This window comes from Vulpes lagopus, chromosome 8, assembly GCF_018345385.1.
Source record: "Vulpes lagopus strain Blue_001 chromosome 8, ASM1834538v1, whole genome shotgun sequence".
Lineage (NCBI taxonomy): Eukaryota > Metazoa > Chordata > Mammalia > Carnivora > Canidae > Vulpes > Vulpes lagopus.
Genome location: NC_054831.1, coordinates 49,793,064 through 49,812,322, shown reverse-complemented (window position 1 = coordinate 49,812,322; position 19,259 = coordinate 49,793,064). Strand labels below are relative to the sequence as shown.

At 33.0% G+C, this 19,259-nt stretch overlaps 1 protein-coding gene across 7 annotated transcripts in view; it reads right to left on the bottom strand.

Moving 5' to 3' along the window:
- Window positions 1–19,259, bottom strand: part of COG6 (component of oligomeric golgi complex 6) — a 200,956-nt gene that overhangs the window by 168,072 nt on the left and 13,625 nt on the right. For all 7 annotated transcript variants that reach the window (XM_041765987.1, XM_041765989.1, XM_041765990.1 and 4 more), the window contains exons 5-11: window positions 14,741–14,852; window positions 13,745–13,827; window positions 12,961–13,031; window positions 9,575–9,668; window positions 4,609–4,737; window positions 4,443–4,534; window positions 2,839–2,903 (exon numbers count right to left, since the gene is read on the bottom strand). In XM_041765987.1, the coding sequence (XP_041621921.1) occupies window positions 2,839–2,903; window positions 4,443–4,534; window positions 4,609–4,737; window positions 9,575–9,668; window positions 12,961–13,031; window positions 13,745–13,827; window positions 14,741–14,852 (646 nt within the window). The remainder of the gene's footprint in view (window positions 1–2,838; window positions 2,904–4,442; window positions 4,535–4,608; window positions 4,738–9,574; window positions 9,669–12,960; window positions 13,032–13,744; window positions 13,828–14,740; window positions 14,853–19,259) is intronic.

The window sequence follows — 19,259 nt, the reverse complement described above, 5'->3', positions numbered from 1 at the left end:
CTTTATGCTCCTAAAAATTTATATCTCCCCTTTCCTAAAAAGGATTCACTCCTACAAAGAAACAAGATTGAGTGAGAGAATTTTAATCAAAAGATCCAATACCATATGCCATTATGAAAAGTTTAGAAAAAAAAATTCTATTAATGGAATGTAAAATATTTTATATTGCTAGATATATTTTATATTTTTTTTTTGGTCACTAAAAACATTTCAAATTATAATTGTAAAATAAAATGTTAAAATAATTTGTTGTTGTTTTTTCTCAGTTGACAACTACAGTATTTCAACTGAGAATATTAGATACCCAAATGAGGTCATATAGGAAGAAAATTCTTAAAATAGTATAAATTGTCACTGTGAACACCTGTTAAATATTCTCTGGAGTATGTACTTAAAATTACTATCAGGGACACCTGAGTGGCTCAGCGGTTGAGAATCCACCTTCAGCTCAGGGCATGATCCCGGGATCCTAGGATCCAGTCCTGCATCGGGCTCCCTGCAGGGAGCCTGCTTCTCCCTCTGCCTGTATCTCTGCCTCTCTCTCTCTCTCTCTCTGTGTCTCTCATGAATAAATAAATAAAATCTTTTTAAAAAATCATATGAAAAGATCTAAGGTTTGTCACTTCAGAAACTAAAAGAATTTTTATTCATTTTACAACAGAAATATTTTTGCTTGCTTACTAGCTTTTCCTTCACCTTTTGATATCTTACATTAAAATTTCACAGGCAATCACAATAATGCCCTATAACTGTTATAAACAACTTTCTGGACATCAATGTTTAAGAAAGATGAAATGAGGTATATTTTAAAACATAGGCACACTTTGGTATATAATTTCTTTATATAAGCAAAGGGTATAATTTTAATATTTTTAACATCATAATAACATTTCTTACTCTGACCAGAGTTTCTTACCAAAGTAAGAAATTCTTAACTCCATTCCAACCCCCTGATTCTAGGATTATATTTTAAACAACTACTTTAACAACAACAAAAAGAGGAATCAGGAATATAGTGAACATAGTATCACAAGTAAGGAAGGGTGCAGAGAAAGATAAGGCAGATAAAATACAATTTATTCACCAAAGCAATTTACTCATTGTTATGATAAGTTTCATTTAACTCCATGTAGTCACAAAAAATATGAAAAGGGTAGAAAAAGAAACATTTTTATTCTCTCTTTTTTTATCTTTCCAATAACTGCTAGTATACAAAATAAGCAACATTTACATTAGTATAAATGTCTGAGAATCAAACTGTGGCAAATAAATATTTCATTTGAGAGAACTAAGTAAAGTAGTCTCAAAATATTTTGCTATTGGGCAGCCTGGGTGGCCCAGCGGTTTAGCGCCACCGTCAGCCCTGGGCCTGATCCTGGAGACCCGGGACTGAATCCCATGTCAGGCTCCCTGCATGCAGCCTGCTTCTCCCTCTGCCTGTGTCTCTGCCTCTCTATCTCTCTTTCTCTGTCTCATGAATAAATAAATTTTAAAAATCTTAAAAAAAAAAAAATTTTGCTATTTCCTGAATATGCAATTGAGCTCTATAATGATCAAATTATAGTGATAATTAAATCTGTAAATCAATTGTTACAAGGGTATGTCATCTGATATTTCCTTGCCTACAACAAAATACCAAAGAAAATCTTAGAAACAACAAAAAAATTAGTTTTAAAATTAAGTTCTTGGTTAGAATAAATCCTAAAACCTTCTGGATCTCAACTTCCACATAGTAAATTAAAGTCAACAACAAGGAAAGTAAACAAACAACTGCCAAGTATTCTATAAATATTAATAAAGAAAAATAGCATCTGCTACAGGCCTAATAGGTGTCAGAACTGTGTACTTCATCCACACAGTTTTCTCATTCGATTTTCACAACCACCCGTAATGGTAGGTTTTTCTTTTTTTTCCTACATTTTTATTTACTTATTTGAGAAAGAAAGCACAAGCAGGGGGGAAGGGTAGAAGAAGAGGGAGAAGCAGACTCCCCGCTGAGCAGGGAGCCCATGCCACAGGGGCTCAATAGCAGAGCCCAAGGCCGATGTTTAACAAACTGAGCCACAAAGGCACCCCATAGTAGCTATTTTTATATACAGGTTCAACAGAAGAGGCAACCTGAACAAGTGAACACAATTAAATGGCAAAGTGGAATTTCTAACCCAAGTTTGACTTCAAATTCTGTTCCTTGTACTATAAATAGTAATAATAAAACTTACATGTTATTTTATACTTATATTTACCATCATTTATTGCTATAATAGGCAAAAAATGTACAATGCTTGAAACAATAAAGTAAATGGAACAAATTCTTAGATGATTTCTGAGAAGAGTTCATAGATTAGTTATTTCAACTTAAAGAACTTTTTCCAATTGCTTAACATAATATGGTAAAAAAAAAAAAATAAGTGACTATGTACAAACTAAGAATATTTCAAATTTTCTTCCTTACAGAGAAAATGAGGCAATGATTACTTTAAAATGTATTTTATTGGGGATCCCTGGGTGGCTCAGCGGTTTAGCGCCTGCCTTTGGTCCAGGGTGCGATCCTGGAATCCCAGGATCGAGTCCCACGTCAGGCTCCCGGCATGGAGCCTGCTTCTACCTCCTCCTGTGTCTCTGCCTCTCTCTCTCTCTCTCTCTCTGTCTATGATAAATAAATAAATCTTTTAAAAAAATAAAAATAAAATAAAATGTATTTTATTATCCTACACTAATGTGTTAACTTGAGAAAATTATAGCTTGACTTCAAGCTGTTAACAGTTTTTTTAAACTCATAGGAATAAAGCAATCATTTAGCCAGACATCATATAACATATATAAAAACAAAATATTTACCTTTAGAGGCCTGCACACACCCTCAGTAATATGCCCAAGAACTTCCTGAATATTTTCTTCAATACCTACAATCAATTACAACATAACTGAAAATGTTTTTCCATATTACACATAAGTTCAAAAAATTAACAAACAATAATGCATATTGTTGGTACTATAACAAACATTTAGAATAACATAACAATATTTTATTATGTTCAATACCTTTTAGGACATTATTAATTATGTTAATACCTGGGCCTAGAGCCTTGTTAATTTATTGCACTGCTGACTAATAAAATGAACATTACTTCTTTATGAAAAAGAGTAAATGTATGGGTCACAGGAAAAATTGACTAGGAAACATATCAATTAAGGAAGTGATGTGAAGATGTATTAGAATTTGTTCAAAAAATGCCTTATTCTGGGCAGGGGTGCCGAACACAGAAGCTAAAGATATAAAGATGGAAAGCACACCATGTAATCTAATAGAAAAACTGGCATTTACTAAATACTGACCATTTACCAAGCTCCTGTATACTTGGCATTTACTGCTTGTAACCACCTTCTTTTTAATTGACGGAGAAACTAAGGCTTGGAAGAATGAAGCCATTTTCAAATAACCTATTTCATCTAACTCTGATCTATATTCTTCCAACCTCTTCACTGCCTCTCACATATCCTTTATTAAAACATCTTTTAAGAAATTCTTTTAAACTAGGTAATTAGGATAACAGAAAACAACTTTAAAAAGTTTAGACCTTGTGCCAATTGAACATACATGCTGAGTCTAATTTGAATATCAAAGAGTGAAGGAAAAAAAAAAAAAACCAGGAGGGTAAGTAAGGATTGTCCCCAATTTGTACACTAGACCCTCCTGAAGATCAGGTTATGAGCCAGAAGGGTTTGGGGCTAGGCAATGTAACACAGTCAAGTGATACACATCATAATATTTCTCTTTAATTCCTATTTAAGACAGACCATCTTTATTTCCCATTTACCCCTCAAACTCTAACAGGCATCTTAAGGAAGTCACAATACTAAGAAAATCTGAAATTCTGTAAAAAACAGACATAGCAACTCAAAAATAATTTTTCTTCCTTGAAATCAAGACTAAAATTTAAAGTACATTTAGAACCCTATGAGTAATTATTCAAAAATCTTTACAACAGTCACATGAGAATGAATAAAGGGGCTGGGTAGTATAAAAGGATTAGTAGCTTAATGGTCTTAAACAAGTTACTGAGTATGTTTACTCATAGATAAAAGGAAGATAATACAACCTCTCGCCTCCAAGGAGTGGCTCTAAAGATCTGAGACAGTGTATGCAGCACACTCCAGAAGTACCTTCCAAGTGAGGCAGAGGAATCTAGGCTTGATGTGGGAAGACTACGAGGGAACAGTATACAAGTGTAAACAGCTGTGTGACAGGAAAGTGATGGAGGAGAGAAGCCTATTAGCAGAAAAAGGAGGAAGCCAGAGAGAAAATTAATTAGGGTGCTTATTGTGCCACTTAGGTGTGAAGAGTTTATCTCAGTGAAGACAATGGCAGTAAGAATAAAAACAGAGAAGCCTTGTGTTACTTTCTATACTTAGACATTAGCAATTACAACCAGAGGACCCACCTTGTATAGTTACATGCTTTAAGAGAGCTTCAAGATGTTCTTTTTCAGAAGCAGTAGCTTGATGGAGCCAAGCCAACATATCTCCTACGTATCTAATGTAAAAACTAAACGTTAGTATTTCCTTCAGAAAAACATAGAATATTCCAATACTGTCTGATTACTATACCTCAACGGGTCATGGGAGTGCATTTCAATGGGTCTAGGTGTGCCTCCTGGGCCCCCTCTTGTAAGAGCATCAATAAATCCACGAACAACAGTGCTTCTTCTAGCTGTTCCAAATTCATCTAAGGTATACCTAGAAAAAAGTTATTTGAAAAGCAGATGTTTCTGTTTAATGGTTATATCAAACTATTCATGTAATTTTTGAGATAAGCAAGACATCTACAGCTTCTTTACACAACTCTTAAGCAATGCCATTTTTAAACAACAAAAAGTACTTATGAAATAACCTTACCATAATGAAAATTCAGCCTAAACGTACATATTTTTACTACTCTTCAGAAAGAATGCTGTAATTTAGGGTCAATAACAGGGGCAACATTAATAAGGGACAGAGAAGTGGTTTTGGTAAAAGTAAAAATCAAGGAGGTGAAAATCTGGGATTCTTCTGGTTTCAGTACCCCTAGAGTCCAAAATATGATGTTCTACTGTTTCACACAGGCCATACTCTCCAGTTCCCAAAAGACTGCTCACAGTTAGAACTCTATAATTCAAAAAACATTTTTTCTTCTACCATCAAAATTTGCCCCAAACATACTATTTATATTTAAGAGCTTATTTTGACTCCAATACTAAACATGAGTTCCTTTAAATTTACTGAGCATAAATAAATAAATAAATAAATAAATAAATAAATAAATAAATAATAAATTTACTGACCAACAAGGCCTAAAGAGCAAAAACTTTTTTTTACGTATATTTAGAAGTCATCTATTGTGGTTAAAAGAAAAAAAAAAAAGAAGACTTCCTAAAGTGAAGGAGTTTACAGGAAAGGGAACTTTGAACTGCAAGATCAGACAATTTTGGGTGAAATCACAATAGGGCTTAGAGCTGTCAAGGCAGCCCATTTCTTGGACTAGAATCAGTCTTGGTTTTCCACTATCACCACTATTCCTTACACTCGTCCACCAATTCAAAGTTCTTGCTATTTTAAAAGTACACAAAAAAATGAGAGATTTTCTTCACAGTCCAATGTCAGCAGATTCTAGACCCATGAATTTTTAGAGATCTGAACAGTTTTCTAACAGGCTTCATATTAAGAATTATCTCAGTACCCTATATATAAACCAAAGTTACCAAAATTTGGGATTTTGGTTGCCAAAAAAATTAATTTCTTATACTACTATAAAAACTATACTGTTTTCTTTAATATGCTGCTGATTTAATTAAAAATCCACATTTTTCCAAGGGCACCTGAGTGGCTCAGTCAGTTAAATAACTGACTCTTGATTTCAGCTCAGGTCATCATCTCAGGGTCATGAGATTGAGCCCCAATGTCCAGCTCCATGTTCAGCAGGGAGTCTGCTTGAGATTCTCTCTCTCATTCTGTCCCTCCTCTTGATTGCACACATGCTCTCTCTCAATATGCAAATAAAATCTTAAAAAACAAATAAAAAATAAAAATCCACTTTTAGACATAAGAAAGCTAGAAGAGAGAATATTTTTAAATAAAAGTGTAAGTGTGGTAAAGTGGTCTAGATCTATAAATCTGTAGGAATCTGAACCTTTTTAGAGGGCCGTTCTTTAGAAATCAGATCATGGTCTTTTGTGTTTGTCTTCAGTTAAATGGAAATGCTTCAGAAATTCTGTGCAGTGGCATACAACTAGTAGTATGTCAAGATGAAATGCACTATCTCCCTAAGCTCTAAGCCTGCAATGACCTTGCAATCACTTTCTATTTTTTAGAACAAGTTAGAACCAAAATGCTTTGATTTTTTCCCTCATGCTCTTAAATTATACATATGTGTAGTATAAAGAATGCATTCCTTTAAATGAAGACCAATTCTATGAAATGACTTTGATTAGTTTATTACTTACAGCACAACATTCACAAACTTTCAACTTCCCAAATACATAAAACTAGTCCTCATTCTCAGGACTCACCTGCTATAATAAACAGAAGCAATGTAACTTCTGTTTCTAGGCCTATTCACTCTAACCACAAGTTATGTTAGAAACCAGTAAATTCACTGGCACTTTAAATGACAAACACTAGACTCTGATCTGTATAGTTATAATTATATGAAATATACATATACATTAATATGAATGTTAACCACCCTGCAACAGATACAATTTGAGGCAAAACCAGAATGCACTACAATGAATCTTCAATGACATCAATATATGTGAAACACCTTTTCCCAGGGAAAGAAGAAAACTTCTTTGATTAAAAAGAGATTATTTCCCAACAAAGGTGAAAAATACAAAATGGAGCTCTACAAAAGGGAATGTTAAAATTTATACAATAAATATTCTAAAATGCCTCCGGTTAAAATTAAAAATTAAAGTCTCCATTTTTAATCTCTATAGCAAAAAAAAAAAAAAAGAAAAGAAAAATTCTGGTCAAAATGCAAATTAAAATATGAAAAATGCTGATCAAAAATAAAGAAAATAGTGTACAAGCCTCTAAGAAATGTAACAAATACATAAAGAATGAAGAAAAGTAAGCAAATTACTACATTCTTTAACACTATATTCTGAAAGTCTACGAAAGGAAGATGTCAATCTATTCTTTGCAACTTACAATAAATATCTTTATGAAGAAATTTTTTTGAACATTTTTAACAATTTTTTCACTTGAGAGAGAGCACATGTAGAAGAGAGAAGCAGAGTGAGAGGGGGAAGCTGACTCCCCACTGAACAGGGAGCCCTAGCCCAAGACCCTGAGATCATGAAGTGTCTGAAGGCAGACACTTAACACTGAGCCACCCAGGTGCCCCATGAAGAAATGTCTATATTGGGTTTATTAAAAGTTAATAAAACATTAGCACTCTAGTTACATACTAACTAATAAAAGGTGGGTATGGAAACTTTTCCCAAGGACTTCAATAATTACCATTTTTCTTGCACATGATACCTACATATTTGAGACACACACTTGAGAGAACAAAGCAGTTACCCATTACTTAACTAAAGTTCATATAGTGCCATCTGGTGGTTAACATGATACACTGTTAAATTTTTCCTAACTATAAAGAAACTGCCACTTTGGAAATAAATGATTACTTAAAAAAAAGGCCAATTTTCTCTTTTTTAGCATCCATCCAATGGGGATCAATTGATCTTAAAAATCCTCCTTTTTCCCCAAGTAAACTTCCAAATGCCTTTTACAGTCTTTCCAACTCCACTGCCCCCCTATTTCCTGGCATGTGCCCCTTCAAGATACATCTTTTTTATTCTTTGTCTTTCAAGCTTTTTCCTGGCTATTACAACAGACTCTATATACACTGCTCTGTGGCTGACAACATTCCAGTTTACTTCCTTGCAAAATAAAAGTAATAGCTAATATTTAGTGATGAGCAAAGCATTATACTAAACGCCTTATGTGAACAATCTAATTTAATACTCACAAAAGTCCTATAAGACAGACACTATTTTTATCCTCATTTAAGGAAACTAAGGTTTATGAAGGTAGAGGGGCTTCTCAAAAAATCTAAACTCAGAGTTCACCTTCTAAACTATTATGCAATACTGCTCCTTTCCAAGTGTTTATCAAGAATCAAAATTTAGCAAAAATATATTTACATGGTAGAAGTCAGCTGACCAAAACACACAAAGCCATTTTTTAGAACAAAGACTAACCTTATGAGCAAATATGAAACTGTGGATTTTATTATATTATTATTATTAACACTTTATTAAAATCAAATACCAAATATTTTCAGTACTAAAAGGCTCTCATAATTAAATAGCAATACCTAAAATTAAAAAGGCTGGAAAAGAAATTCCAAGGTACATAAAATCTGCTGAGCTGGTATATATACATGTACCACATTCAGGGCTATTACAATCCAGCTCTTGCTACCAACCCAACAGCCAGTCCAAGCTTTTGCAATCAATTTCCCAAAAATACATGTTCTTTCTCAATCTGCATCTTTGCACCAGCTGTTCCCTCAACTTGGGATGTTCTCAATTCCCTTCTCTTCCTGGAAAATGCCTATTCAACCTTTAGAACTCACTTTAAACCTATTTCCCAGAGGAAACCTTCCCTGATGTTCATCCCTTTCCCCTACCACAGAACATTTGAGCCACACAGCACCTGACACACGAACTCTAAAATAGCAATTAATATACTCATTTTATTACTATAGCTCCATTTTGAATGTTATTATTTTACACAGCTGTCCCAGCACTGGAACAATGTTCTGGAAACTTCTTATAGGCTAGGCAATGTTTCAGTTAGAAAGAATAATGGGGAAATACTCTAAAACTCTTACAAGTCTCTGAAAGGCATGACTCAGAGCAGGATTGAATGCCTATGTAGGAGTCCGCTAATTTTCTGTTTCCCTCATTAGAACTCCTCATTTGTTCTCCCTACTTCCACACTATTGCAGAAATTAAAAATAAAAATATTCACTTCTATTTAATATGAATAATAAAATAAAATCAAAATACAGAATAATAATATATAAACAATTAATAATGCATAGTTCCTATACAAATTATCATCATATATCTCTTGGTTGGCATAATTTACAGAATCAAAGACCTGAACTCCTTCCTTTCTTGAATTCTATTAGTGGAATTCTGATTTTAAATTTTCATTTCTGGGAAATTATATTTCTCAGTCCCCTATCTGACCTCCTTCTCTCTATGGCAGGTTGATAGAGTTGTTTTAGTTTCATGCAATTCTAAGGTAGTTAATGAGATGACAGACTGGGTAAAACTCCTTAACCTCTATATACAATAAGGGGTAGTCTAGATACGGGGACGCTTTGCTTTTCTCCTCCATATTGAATTCTATAATACACAATATGCAAATAAGCTGATGCTCCAATAATGCACGAAATGAAAATATCATTGTAAATTATATTACTCAAACTATTGTACATTAATTTAATAATACTGAAAGCTAACATAACTCATCAAAGAAAAAGTAGGTTTTTTTAAATTAGGAAAAAGTCACCAACTTATATAAGACAGGCCTATCCTGCAGGGCTTCCACTGCCTGAGTTAATACTGGAGATATGTCACATGATTCTTGTGTCAGTGTTCTGCATTCACCTGAAAAACAGTTAACATATAATTACAGCACTTGTTAAATTAAAATTAGGCCTTTATTACATCCATTGTACACCCAGAGTCTAAATTCTGTAACAAATATTACATGAAAAAAATGCTCAGAAAAAAAAAAAAAATGCTCAGAAAAACTTTAAGAGAATATTCCAAAGACTATTTTATGCTGTCAACCAAACTGAAAATGTAAGCTTAAGTATTTGTATACTTTTATATGACCACACATGCTATCCTGTGCACTCCAAACGTCTATTTTATTACTTAAAAACTACAGTTCCTAAGAAACCAATCAGTGAAGAAATATTCACTGAGTAACTGCTACACACATGGCAATGTTCAAGGGGGAAGAGGAGGAATATAAAAAATACATTACCAATCCTTTCCCTTGGAAGCAAACTAAGCAGTTTTATAAAATGTTTATATAGATAATATACAGTAATAAAATTATAATTTCAAAATAGTTTAGATTTTAAGCTTTTAAAAATCTTTACACCAACATTGTATTTCACTATTCTATCAATAAAATGTTTACTAAATGTCTACTATGTTCAAAAAACTTAGAACTTGTTCAGAAATTCCCAAGCATTAGGTATATGTGGGCCTCACACTAGCAATATATTTTTTACCATGCACTGAGAAAAATGTATGAATGTTTGGAATTGAAGATATATATATATATTTTTACAAGGCTGTTGACTATATTCCTGATGCTCTATTTTTCATGTCTATGACTTATTTTATAACTGGAAGTTTGTACCTCTTAATCTCCTTCACCTAGTTTGCCCAGTACCCCTATCTACCTCCCCTCTGGCAGCAACTACTTTGTTCTCTGTATTTAAGAATCTATTTCTTTGTTTTATCTTTTAGATTCCACATATAAATGAAATCATATAGTATTTGTCTTTCTCTTTCTCACTTCTTTCACTTAGCATAATAATTCCCTCTCAGTCTATCTTGTCACAAATGGCAAGATTTCAGTTATGGCTGAGTAAGAGCTGACTGGCTATTGTAAATAATGCTGCAATAAACATAAGGATGTATATATCTTCCTGAATTACTGTTTTTATTTTCTTTGGGTAAGTATCGAGTAATGGAATTACTGGATCATATGGTATTTGCTTGTAATTTTCTGAGGAACCTTTTACACTGTTTTCCACAATGGTTGCACCAATTTACGTTCCCATCAATACTACACGAGGGCTCCTTTTTCTCCACATCCTTACCAACACTTGTTATTTCTTGTCTTTGTGATATTAGTCATTCTGACTATTATGGTGATACCGTATTGTGGTTTTGATTTGCATTTCCCTGATGATTAATGATGTTGTGTATCTTTTCATGTATTTGTTGGTCATCCGTATGTCTTCTTTTGAAAAATGTTCCTTTGCCTATTTTTTTAAATTTTTTTTTAAATTTTTATTTATTTATGATAGTCACAGAGAGAGAGAGAGAGAGAGAGGCAGAGACACAGGCAGAGGGAGAAGCAGGCTCCATGCACCGGGAGCCCGACGTGGGATTCGATCCCAGGTCTCCAGGATCGCGCCCTGGGCCAAAGGCAGGCGCTAAACTGCTGTGCCACCCAGGGTTCCCTCCTTTGCCTATTTTTGAATCAAATTGGGGTTTTTTTGGTGTTGAGTTGCAAGAATTCTTTATATATTTTGGATATTAATCCCTTATCAGATATATCATTTGCAAATATCTTCTCCCATTCAGTAGGTTGTCTTTTTGTTTTGTTGACGTTTTCCTTCATAGGAACTAGAACTATCTTAAGATGACTCCAAAATCCTGAGGAGTCAGAAGGCCATAGTTTAGAACCACTATGTTAACTGTTGTGGAAGCACAAAAAAATGTGTGGCAATGTCCTTGCCTTTGAGAAAGTAGAAATCTAACTAGAGAGGCTAAGATATACATATATGAAAAGTTAAGCATTAAATTACTAAATGTCACAATTCCAGCAGTTAGTGTTTAGAGATGGGAAAAGTCACTGTGATTTAATGTAGCCATGGAGAGTTCCAGAAAGATGCAGAACCTAAGTTCAGCTTTGAATACTGAAAAAGGATTGAAATTTAAAGATAAAAATCCAGAAAATACTTCAAATAGGAATAAAGAGTATGAACAAGAGAGATACAAAAAGAAACAGCATGTTTGGACATAGAGAGCAAATGATCAAACAGATAATTAAGTTTTCCACAGTGTAGTATAGATATTACTTGTTAACTGCTTGTATTCTTAACTCCTTCCAACAGTCAGTTGGTAACACCTATTAAAATGTCATATACTCCTATCCTATCCTATCCTACTGTCTTAAGTGTTTTCTTTGGCTTTAACATACAATTTTGTGAACAGAATACTAAACATTTTAAAACAAAATTAAAATAAATAAACCATTTGTGGCAGGCAAAATAATGGCCCTCTAAAGTTCTCTAATTCCTGGAACCTATGACTATGTTATAGTACATGGAAAAAGGGACTTTACAGATAGAATTAAGGTGACAGACCTTAAAACAGGGAAATGTTCCCAGCTTACCCAAGCAAGCCCAATGACATAGGTCTTAAAAGTAGAAGAAGCTGGCAACAGAGTCAGTCAGAGATATGATATGGAAGAAGAAACAGGAGAGATTCAAAGTGAGAGAGTGATTCAATAAATTACTGTTGGCTCTAAAGATAGTGGAGGAGGCCATAAGCCAAAAAAAATGTAGGAAGCCTCTAGAACTGGGAAAAGCCTTCAGTGAGAACTGGCAAGGAAACTCATACCTCCGTAGGTCCTACAAACTCTTAATAAATTATGCCAACAAACTGAATGAGCAAGGAAACAGATTTGTTATTACAGCCTTTAGAAATGAATACAGTTCTGTTAACACTTTTAGTGTCGTGAGACCATGTCTGATATCTGACCTACAGAACTATAAGGTAATAAATTTGTGTTGTTCGAAGTCATTAAGTTTGTGGTAATTTGTGACAGCAGCAAGAGAAATATCAATTCACCATGTATAAAACAGTTACTTAAATAAAAAAAAAAAAAAGTCTAATCAACTCTAAGATAATGTAGGGCAGAAATACTGACTTTGTTTTTTTATTATTATCCTTAATAATACATAGAGCTTCATGGATAGAAGATGCTTAAGATACATATACAATGTGTTCAAGTGTAAAGTTCATTTTTCTTTTTAAAAATACTTTTTGATTACTATGATCAAAATACGATATGAGAGGTCAGATGAAATAACCTAATTAAAAACTAATATTCATGAATCTAGACCAAGTGGAAGAAATCACTTACTTTGAGCCCACCGATAAAGCCTTTCATAAGCTGTTTCTTGAAGCAAGGCCATCTGTTCCATAATTTCTAAACTAAGAAAATTAAAGATTTCTTTTAATTTAAAGTTTTAGACAGTAACTACGACCAAGGATTTAATTATTTTAACTACAGTGTGATCTGGTTATAGCATATTAACTTTTTATCATTTTATGAAATGGTTTTCCCTTTTTTCTTTTTTTTTAAAGATTTTATTTATTTATTTATGAGAGACACAGAAAGAGAGGTGGAGACATAGGCAGAGGGAGAAGCAGGCCCTGCAGGGAGCCCAATGTGGGATTTGATCCCAGAACCCTGGGATCACTACATGAGCCAAAGGCAGACGCTCAACCACTGAGCCACCCAGGTGACCCCTATGAAATGATTTTTCATTAATTCTTTTTATGATTAAATAAATTTTGCCAAATTTTAATATCATCACTTAGGTATCCAAGTGTCACTTTATTACGTATAAGGATAAAACTAACTCCCTCCTTAACCAAAGATACATAAAGATTAAATTCTTATTTCACAAAATGTCATATTTCAAAAAGAACCCAGAATGCCTTTAAAATTTAAGAAATATAGGGTGGGGGGTGAGGGTGAATGGGTGATGGGCACTGAGGGTGGCACTTGACGGGACGAGCACTGGGTGTTATTCTGTATGTTGGTAAATTAAACACCAATAAAAAATAAATTTATTATAAAATAAAATAAAATTTAAGAAATATAACAGGAAATGCAATTATTAGTTGAAAAGGTTACTCACCCTGCCGTCTGTTGGTTTGTTCGCAAGAGAACTTTGACATCATTATGAATCCGTTTCACTCTTCCCAAAGCCTTGAAAAAATCCTTTAAAATTAAGAATGCAACTTTAATATGTCCCTTTTTTCAAGTGAAATTACATTACTCTAAACTGAAATATCCCTACAAGGGAAAAGCAAATCCTAAAGGATTTCACTTAATTTGAATGAAGCCTTCCTATACTGACCTCAACCTTTTCTAAATTTTTATAGGAAGTGTAACAGATATTTATTTACATTTTAAAACACATATTAATTCAATTCTGCTATGTATCAAATAGTATGCCAGCTGCTGGGAACACAAAATTTACAAAGACAAAAATCACTGTCCTCAAGAAATGTATAGTCTAGTGAGAGTGCAAACCTAAAGATTACTAAATAAAGAAAAACATGCTACATATTACACACCTATGACTTAATTAACCATAGCTTTATTATCACTGAAGATGATGTTTTACATATTTGTTATATACTTGTTCTTGCCCCCAAGCCAAGAGTAAAATTCAAAGTTGAAGGCATAAAACCTGCTCATAAAGAGGTGACTGATGGTGAATATCAAGATTTTTTCTTTTTTAGAAGAAGGCATTGAAGCCTAGTTTCCAGACAGTCATAATGTTCAGATCATGAAAATAATGAATGCTTTTTCTTTGATGAGTGAAATTAAAAAAACAAAACAAGGTTGAAAATGGTTGACAGAGGACTTAAGAGATGAGGAGGAGTAGGTTTTCTTTAGAAGCTTGATACTCTTTGATTTCTTAAAAAAGTTTGGATATTGCTTTGAATAAAAAACAAACAAAAAAGCCAAATTAAGGTAATTTAAAATATGCACCTTAGTTTCTAAACTTAAAAAATATTTTTAAAATCAAATTTTTAAGATGGCAAAACAGAGCCTTAAAAAAAGAGATTTCTCTATAAATCAGTATGTGCTATGCTTTAAATGACTGTAACAGAGAGCAAAATACCTCAGTAATAGGTCCTTCTCTAGTACCTCGGAGGAGACCCATTTCATCAGAAGTCAGTTGGAACTTGGATAAGAAGGCATCTGCGACTTGTGCTCTTATTTCTAATCTTTGACTATAATTTTAAAAAAAGCAATAAAAAAATCAAGCATGCTATGAGTTTGCATTGCCTAAAACAAGTTACATCTTTGACATAATAACTTCTTAAAACATTGTGAAAGATTCTCAACCTTTTTGGAAGTCTCATTTCTTCCTCAAACATTAGAAACTCATCAGTCATGTGGGTGACAAAATTAGCTGATATTGTTCTACCTTAGATATCTGCACAGCATAAAAGGAGTTACTCATTATTCAAGAGAAGAAATAAGTTCACAAATGATCCCTGCACAACAAATTCTGAGCCACTTACATGTACTTGAATTGTTTATCTTGTAATAATAAGGTTATCTTACAGGAGGGAAATATGCCCATCTCCAGCTAATTTCTTCTTAGTAAAAAATTCAAAGCTTTTGAAGTACACAGCAACCCAAAATCAAGTCTATTATATTTTAACTTTAGATTAGAAACAGAAGTTAACAACTCATTTACCAATACTTCATAAATCCATAAAAGCACTCTACTTTTGTCTTATTTTTTCTGAATATGGTAATAAAAGTCTGTTAAACTGCATTATCTGAATACAATCTGTCTAGACTAGGTTGACAATTAAGAAAAGGCATGTTCTCATCTGGAATGTGGTCTGCAAGGACCTGAAGAGTCCTTGACACAGTAGACACAGTAGAGTCATCATCTAAAAGGAAGTTAGGGATACAAACTACCTGAATGAATTTCAACATTCCTGGCTTCTCCATCTTAACTTTAACGATATATAAATAAAATTGGGTTTTCACTAGCAGTATTCACAAGGCAGTAATATTCCACAATTTAATAATATTCAAATGAGAGTGAACAAAATAAACATGAACACTACATGTATAGATAGTACAATCCATCTGCCATCTTTGTTTTGTTAGTATGGTCTGGTTGTGAGGCTTTAAATTCAGAATCAAAAGCTCTGAAATAATACAGCAAGTTAGAAAGTAAAAAGTCCTCTAGGTGGCAGTAACATTCTGTTTATCTTAAATGATAATGTAAATCACCCAATTAAATCTACACAGATCAGTGGCATATATCCTTAATCATCCTATTATGGACATCAAAAAGTTATCTTAACAGGTTTTGTTTTATACTAGTAATGCGCCAATCGTTATCATACAGGATTTAATGTAATTATAAGAATTCATAAAATTCCTTAGGATTATACAGATTAATCAGTTTGACTAAAACCTTTTTGATACTTCTGGATCTATCTTTAGAGTCAACTTAATAGGCACAAAGGAAAAAATATTTTTTAGTTTATAATTGACTTTTGTTTTAACAAATTTAGTATTACCTATTTTGATATTACTTCTTAATCATTAAATTTTATTTCAAATAATACTGTTGGCTATTTAAAAAAAAAAAAATCCATGAAATAGACTTTGAACCAGAGGTTCTATATCTACAAAAGACCTGATCCAAAAATATGTTGAACAATGGCCATATTGCTAAAGTAAGGGTCTGGTATCTCAAGATGACAACTTTTAAAGTAGTGATGAAATAAAGTCTAATATATTCTTTAAATCATATCATTCTTTAGTTTTGACCATATATATTCTTCCCAGGTAAGAGTGCACAACCATTCTGACACAAAGTTACTATTGGATAGTCCAATCTTTGGTTTGGGAGCATCTGTGCAATCTAGTAACATTAAGGAAGATCTATGATGTGTGACAGCCCTAGGCCAGGGAGGGTCTGGTGTGACGAAAGATACATAAGGATACAGACTTTGCCTTCATCTTACATCACAATTAAAATATAGTATCTTTAGGAGAGTTTTTAATACCTAAACAAAATCATGTAAAATAAATGTTCATATAAAACATATAAATGGCTATTATAAATTACAACTTCTTTGAGATGTGTTCATGCAATCACTGTATATTATACCTTATGCAATATATAAGTAGAGCAAATACATACTGTCAACTAACATGCAGCAGATATATGATGCAGACCTGTATTATTAACATAAAATCATCTATAAGGCATTTTATAGGTACAAATAGCAAGTCCCAAAAAAATATAGAGAGCAACACACATTTATTTTTAAATATATATATACTAATAAACAAATATTCAGAATATTTATTCATATATTACCTAAGTATTTAAAATAAACAAACTGATTAATCCTTATAATGGTTCCTTCAAGCATTTCCAGAACACAATTTATGAATCTTACGGTGTCTCCTTTTTTTCCTGAAAATATGCCTCTGTCATATTTTAACTCTACCTTCTAGACTCACCCCTATCAAATAATTTCAAATAAGAAAAAGAATGTAAAAATGGGCAAAAGATATAAAAGAATAAAAAAGATTAAGAAATATAAATGGCAAGACAAAATGAAAAAAAAATGATAATACCTACTACTGACAAAGAGACATTCTCAGGTATTGCTGATGGAAGTGTAAATTGGTATAACCTTTTCAAGAGGAATTTAGGCAATATACATCAGGATATTTTCAAAAGCTCCTACCATTTGGGGCGCCTGGGTAGCTCAGCTGGTTCAGTGTCTGACTCTTGATTTGGGCTCAGGCCATGATCTCAGTGTCCGGGGATCAAGCCCTACATCCTTAGGTTCTGAGCTCACGGGGGGTCTGCTTCAGATTCTCTCTCTCTCTCCCTCTTCCTCTGCCCGTCCCCACTGCCCACTCATGAGTGCTCTCCCTCTCTCTAAAATGAATACATAACTCTTTAAAAAAATAAAAATAAAAGTTTCTACCATTTGATTCATTAATTACAATTCTAAGAACATTTCCTAAGGAAATAACCTGAAACACAAGTAATGATTTAAAAACATCTGTCAAGGGGCGCCTGGGTGGCTCAGTGGTTGAGTGTCAGCCTTTGGCTCAGGGCGTGATCCCAGGGTCCTGGGATCGAGTTCCCTGTTGGGCTCCCCACAGGTAACCTGCTTCTTCCTCTGCCTATGTCTCTTCTCTGCCCCTCTTTGTGTGTCTCTCATGAATAAATAAATAATTTTTAAAAAAATCTTTCAAACCATTATTTTGAATAATGGAAATAATATTAATATTCAATAATTTAAATGCTTAACATATATGTCAGTTCATTCACAGGACAAAACATAATGTCACCATTAAAAAATGCTTTTTCTAGATAAAAGACACAGAAAAATGAACATAAAATATTAGGTGAACAAAGTAAAATGGAACTATTATGCACATATACTCATGGTAGGAAGAAATATGCCAAAATGTTAATAGTGGCTATGTCTTTGTAGTCAAGTTATATCTGATTTTAATTTTCTTTCTCTAAATTTTATATACATAAATGAGAGGAAGATGAAAGAGGTCTATGCTTTTCAGTCTAAATACGTATGCTTCTATAATATATTTTTTATATATGTTTGTACAAAATAAAGTTTTACATTTTTGTTACAAACTTTAAAACTTGAATTAATTTATAACAAATAACACGATTAAAATAAAATTAAAACTATTAAAAAATAAAATAGCAAGAAAGGATGAGAAAGTAAATAACAGAGGAGGAAAGCTTTTCTAATTAGGCACAAATAGCCTAAACTTCCTAGCCACCAAAGCCAATGTCGAAACAGATGTGCTGATAAGTTTGTCTAATAAAGGTTTTGGAGGATGGTGGGAGGGTAATGTTCCTTGAGAGATTTCAGGCTAAGTGTTCAGCACCTATGTATATCATCTAATCATCACAACAACCTGTGACACAGATGCTAGTCTCTTTTTTCAGATGTGAAAACTGAGGCTGAAAGTTAAGAACTTCTACAAAATTAAAAATCTAATGAACTCTTACTTAAAATTTAGATTTGAATTGAGGGTTTTGTCTTCAAAGCTTACATTCTTTTCACTTTAACAAACTACACCTCAAAAAGAAACATGAATATTTACCCGAGATTATTTTTCTTAGTCCAGAAAGAATCTGGCTGCTGAGTCTTCACAAGAGACAATAAAATGTATAGTAAATAGTGACTTAAATAGCATTAAAAAACATAGAAGTGTATTTATGTGGATATAATTTCCTGATTATCACTGAAATCTATCTTCTATCAACTAAATAAATATCATAAAAAAATATTAGCTGCAGTTCTGTGAAGACAATTCTACATGGAACTTTACCTATTAAAGCATCAGCTGTCACAACGATTGACCTTCTAAACCAGTTGGGAAAATATTCATATCCTTTATAACTCTATCTCAGTAAGAATGTCATGTTATCCAAATATGGCCACAGAAATTCTATTTCTAAAGCAAATTGCTTGTTTAACAAAGTTTCTTGCTAAAAAGAAAAGGTAATATTTAAAAATGGAAAAAACAACTCTCAACCAGCTCCCAGGAATCTGTTATAATTTCTGCTATGTAATTTTCCTAAAATACTTTCCACAAATGTTCAC